This window comes from Hemiscyllium ocellatum, chromosome 4, assembly GCF_020745735.1.
Source record: "Hemiscyllium ocellatum isolate sHemOce1 chromosome 4, sHemOce1.pat.X.cur, whole genome shotgun sequence".
NCBI classification, from domain to species: Eukaryota; Metazoa; Chordata; class Chondrichthyes; order Orectolobiformes; family Hemiscylliidae; genus Hemiscyllium; species Hemiscyllium ocellatum.
Window position 1 is genome coordinate 7,568,299 of NC_083404.1, and position 6,000 is coordinate 7,574,298.

At 43.3% G+C, this 6,000-nt stretch overlaps 1 protein-coding gene across 2 annotated transcripts in view; it reads right to left on the reverse strand.

Annotated features, from left to right (window-relative positions):
• arfgef1 (ADP-ribosylation factor guanine nucleotide-exchange factor 1 (brefeldin A-inhibited)) overlaps positions 1 to 4,235 on the reverse strand; it is a 192,458-nt gene extending 188,223 nt beyond the window's left edge. For both annotated transcript variants that reach the window (XM_060822700.1, XM_060822691.1), the window contains exon 1: positions 3,806 to 4,235. In XM_060822700.1, coding sequence (XP_060678683.1) covers positions 3,806 to 3,929 — 124 coding nt within the window. In that variant the 5' untranslated portion in view covers positions 3,930 to 4,235. The remainder of the gene's footprint in view (positions 1 to 3,805) is intronic.
• Between the last annotated feature and the right edge of the window lie 1,765 nt (positions 4,236 to 6,000).

The following is a 6,000-nucleotide window of genomic DNA, read 5'->3' on the forward strand; positions in this document are numbered from 1 at the left end:
TGTAGATGTCATTGGCCAAGTCAGTATTTATTACCCATACAGGAACTGAAATGGCTGACCTCCAACAACAACCATCTTCCTTTGGACAAGGTCTGACCCCAATAAGCAGAGTTTGCCCCAAAGTTTCAGATGACTCTAGTTTTGTTTGGGGTCTTTGATGTTATATTTGGCCAAATGTTGCCTTGATGTGAAGGGCAGCCACTCTCATCTCTGGAGTTCAGCAGCTCATTTGCGAAGTTTGAACCAAGGCTGTAATGAGGTCAGGAGCTGAGTGGCCTGACTGAACCCAATCTGAGCATCAGTAAACAGGTTATTGCTAGCCAAGTGGTACTTTATAGTCACTATCAAAAATCTCTTCTATCATTTAGCTCATGACCAAAGGTAGCCAGCTGGCATGGTAACTGGTCAGTTTGAATTTGTCCTTCTTGTGGATAGGACATGGCTGCAAATGTTTCCACATTGCTAGATAGATGCCATTTCTTCATATCAAAGTGATTGAAGGATGGCATTTGTAATAGTGGGGATCGCAAAATGAGGCCAGAATCATCCACTCAGTAATCTGGCTGAAGATGGATGTAAATACTTCAGTCTTCACTTTTGCACTGATTTGCTGGACTCCCCCACACTGAGGATGGGGATACATGTGGAGGATCTACCTCCAATTAGTTGTTTGTGGTAGGAGTGCAGAGCTGAATGTGGCAGGAGTGCAGAGCTTAAAACTGCCTTGTTAGTTGTGGGATCACTTAGCTCATTCTTAGTTGGGCCTGCTGGTGTGCCTGATGCTCTGTTCTCTTCATTGAAGCAAAATTGACCTTCCACTAGATAGTAATGGTGGAATGGATATGCTGGGCTTGAGTATTCAGATTGTGGTTGGATATAATTCCAATGCTGATGATGGCCCACTTAGCCTCATGAATGCTTTGTTTTTGGTTGCTAGACCTTTTCAAAAATTGTTGTAGTTAGAGCAGTGGTGGTGTCACATGGTATGACAGAGGGTATCCACAATGACTGAGACATGGTAACTCCTCCTGAGTAGATAATGGACAGGGGATGTAACAGGTAGACTGATAAGGCTGGGGTTGACTGAAGTTTTTCCCTCTTGTTGATTCCCTTACCACCCATCACAGACCCAACCTAGCAGCTTTTTCTTTAACACTCGGCCAGCTCAACTCAGTAGTAGTGCTGCTACTAACTTTAAAACCACACTGAAGCAATTGTGTCCTTGGCAAGTCTAACAATATATGGTGAAAGATCCTAGCTTTGTAAATGGATGCTGATAAACCACTAAAGTATCATGACCTATCAGACTCTATGGGCAATGGTGATGTTAACAACTGCAGGTAAGAAAAATATATACATCTATATAATCTAGATGTCGAACTAAATGACAGAAAACAAATAATCCTGTAAACGGACAAATTGAGATGTCTTCCCTTTTTTATTTGCTACGCATGGAAGTAAAATATGAACCAATTAAACTAATCTATATTCTACTGTTTTAATAGCTCTTCCACTAAATAAAGATTCACTAACATCAACTACAGAAAAATATTTTCCATTATACAGTTTCAGTTAATTAAATATTACATTTAAACAAGTGCTTTGGATCAGATTTAGTATACAGTCAAAGCTGTCAATGAGATAGTCCAAATGCGGTTCAAAATGCTTGGATGCTGTTGTTCTGTCAAGACAGTTTGTTGCAGACACATAGACCTCTTTGCCCTCCTCCACTATCATTATATGACAATGCATAATTACCTGCTTAGCTCCAGGAATCCTGGACATAGTCCCTCCTAAATCCTAGCAGGAAAAGCTATACATTCCAATAAACAAGGGTCTTTTGCAAAGGAGTCACTTAACAACATAAAAGCATATAAATTACTTTGAATGGACAAAACAAAACCAGCGTACAGTTTTAATATTTCTGAGCTCCAAAATCAGAATGTGCAGAAATATTAAGCGATGACAGACAACAATTACACATTTGTAGCATGAGAATTTACATCTACACTGTTCAACATAGTTAAGGTGGAATATGAAATATTACTTTTCAAAAGAGGCACTCAGTGCAAAAAATATTGACTCAACAAATAGCTGTTTTTACTTTTAAGCTGTTGTTATCACAATCAAATGGATTCCTTCCATATAACTGAAACTTCAAAAATACAGGCTTAATGATGAAAACTGGGCTAAATAAATCATATTGGGGGACACAATAATCTCACTAATGGATGAGCCTCTACTGTAGTTTTGTACAATTGGTGATAAAGAAAAATAATTTCAGCAAAACATGATCTAAAATTTCAGGAAAGCAATCAAGACACCTGAAACAAACTGCACCACGTTATACAATGTTCTGGTGTTAGACTGAAGGGTTGATTACATGAATAATTAATTTAACATCTACTATAGTTTCCACATGCTGCATACTAGTTCAGCATTTTCTTCAAATAACCTGCACATTCTATTTCAGCTGTTCTTCAAAATCAAACTAATCCAAATAATTCTTCCAATTGAAAATCATTCCCAGATTCAAGCAAATGCATTATTATCCTCTACGTACTGAACATGCTTATTACACCAAAAAGATCCATACCAACCAAGGCCTTCCCAATTAATCTGTTTAACTCATTATTCCAAGATTTTTAGTCACTCTCATTTCATTAGTCTAAAAGCAATCAACATGAGTATTTCAGTGTACTCAATAAATATCTTGCCTTTTGTGGCCTCTTCATTAAAAATTCACAGTGCTTCACAAAAATTAACATGATCACTGATCTAGCTTACAAATGTGATCAGCAGCAATATGAATTCAACTAGAATTCTAAACAGACTGGAAGGAGAAACACAGAATCAGATGAGTCACTCTGACTTCATGTAGGAATACACAGTATAATATAGAAAATGTCATGGATGAACATCTTTCATTCTGTTTCAAATGTGGCTGCACTCCTTACTGTCAGTTAAAACTTCTCTCAGACACAGTTATTGTCTGCAGTAAAGAGTCAATTTTTTAAATAGCTAGAATAGTTATTACCACATAAAAAGCAATGTTAGATTCTAAAGCAAATAAAAAATAATGCAAACTTATTCATTCAAGATCAATTTAACACATATAACTTAAATGAAATAAATAAATCTAAAGCATATCACTTATACATTAACATCTGAAAATCATTGTTAATTATTATTTCACTTTACTGAATCAGACATTCATGAGCTTATGTGTCAACTTCTATGAAATAAATAAAAGATTTGAGAAATACACTTTGCATGAAACAAAATTAAATGTATTTGTTGACTTGTCTCCTAGCCCAGGCCTCATCCTTGCATCAACTGACAGCATTTGTCTTTTTCTCTCATCCTCCTAACACATGTAGAGTAGTGAGGCAGACACCTTCGATAATGATCACCACAACGCTTTTAAAATTATTACGAGTCCTATTGCGATGACCATTCCACATGTAAACGCTCTTGCTTCCTTGTCGTATCACCTGGGGGTCTGAAATTGCCCTTGTCCACCATTCAACTTTCCCATTTTTTAAATAAATAAATAAATAATGTTTTAAATAGACTGAAACGTCGGTGATGATTGATAAACACATACTTGCAGATACAAAACCTGGAAACCACCTTACGCCAGATGATTTGAGCCCTGCACTTGTCTGACACAAGTCTACACATAGCAACGTACATCAGGAGTGAAATTATCATCAGAAATTGCTTTGTTCCTGCTCAGACTGCCTTGTAAATTGAAACCTCCGCGCCCTGTGTCTATTATAAATAAAGGAAAGATGCCTCTCACCCAGTGCCACCTCACAGGCTTTCCTCAGCTGAGAGTGGTGCGCCTTCTTCACCTCCTTATCGGCCAAAATCTTCTCAAGTGCCCGAGTCAGAAACATGTTCTTCGTCTTTTTCCCTTCATACATGACGCGGCTGCCCACTCGAAGCGGCCCGAAGCTCTCCCTCTCCCTCTCCCTCTCGCTCCCTGCTGCTGGATTTTACCGAATAGGATTAATTTATTCCGTGTTTAGGCGGCGGCGGCGGCAGGGACGGTCAAGCCGGGGTGGGCAGGATGGTCCGGGGTGCCTGGCGGGGAGCGGCAGCCCTCCCTGTGTGACGCCCGGGGGGGACGGCCAGGGCTCTAACCGGGACAAGGGTGAAGCCAGAGGCCGAGCTCCTCCATCACACAGAGCCCGCCGCCATCTTGGGAGGAAGCAACGTCACAGGCGGCAGGGCGGGGCTACGGAGGGGCGGCTCCGGGATCACTCCCGGGAACAGGGGCAGGGACTGGGACAGGGGTAGGGACTGGGATAGGTACCAGGATAGGGACTGGGAATGGGATAGGTACCAGGATAGAGAATGGGATAGGTACCAAGATAGGGAATGGGATAGGTACCAGGATAGGGACTGGGAATGGGATAAGTACCAGGATAGGGAATGGGACTGGGATAGGTACCAGGATAGAGAATGGGATAGGTACCAAGATAGGGAATGGGATAGGTACCAGGATAGGGACTGGGAATGGGATAAGTACCAGGATAGGGAATGGGACTGGGATAGGTACCAGGATAGAGAATGGGATAGGGACTGGGATAGGTACCAAGATAGGGAATGGGACTGGGATAGGGACCAGGATAGAGAATGGGATAGGGACTGGGATAGGGAATGGGACTGGGATAGGGACCAGGATAGAGAATGGGATAGGGACTGGGAGAGGTACCAAGATAGGGAATGGGACTGGGATAGGGACCAGGATAGAGAATGGGATAGGGACTGGGATAGGTACCAAGATAGGGAATGGGACTGGGATAGGGACCAGGATAGAGAATGGGATAGGGACTGGGATAGGGAATGGGACTGGGATAGGGACCAGGATAGAGAATGGGATAGGGACTGGGAGAGGTACCAAGATAGGGAATGGGACTGGGATAGGGACCAGGATAGAGAATGGGATAGGGACTGGGATAGGTACCAAGATAGGGAATGGGATAGGTACCAGGATAGGGAATGGGATAGGTACCAGGATAGGGACTGGGAATGGGATAAGTACCAGGATAGGGAATGGGACTGGGATAGGTACCAGGATAGAGAATGGGATAGGGGCTGGGATAGGTACCAGGATAGGGATTGGGACTGGGAATGGGATAGGTACCAGGATAGGGACTGGGTTAGGGAGTGGGACTGGGATAGGTACCAGGGTAGGGACTGGGACTGGGATAGGTACCAGGATAGGGAATGGGATAGGGACTGAGATGGGAAAGTGATAGGGAAGGGGATAGAGACTAGGATAGGGAATGGGAAAGGGACAGGGATTGAGATAGGGACCGGGATAAAGAATGGGATAGGGAATGGGAACGTGACAGGGTAGGGAATGCAAAAGGGACAGAGATAGGGACAGGGAAAGGGAACAGTATAGGGACTGAGATGGGAACGGGATAGGGATTGGGATAGGGACTGGAAAAGAGACCAGGATAGAAAATGCGATAATGACTGAAATGGGGTGGGTGGGGAATAAGGACTGGGATAGATGATGGACAGGAATGGGGATAAAGACTGGGATAGGGACCGGGATAGGGACTGGAAAAGGGAATGGGATAGGTACTGGGACTGTGACCAGGATAAAGAATGGGATAGGGACCAGGTTGGAAAATGTGACAGGAACTGGGATAGAGATTGGGATAGAGAATGGGATAGGGACCAGGAGAGGGACTGGGACAGGAACCGGGATAGATAATGGGATCAGGAATGGGATAGGGACTAGGATATGGATAGAGAGTGAGATAGAGACTGAGATAGGGAGTAGGATAGAGACTGAGATAGGGAGCAGGATAGGATTTGGGTTAGGGATAGGGTAGACACTGGGATAAGGATAGGGACTGCGATAGCGACTGGGAAAAGGGACCGGAACAGGGATATGGACTGGGATGGAGGTCTGGGATAGGGACCAGGATAGGGAATGAGATAGGGACCAGGGTAGGGACTGGAAAAGGGACCGGG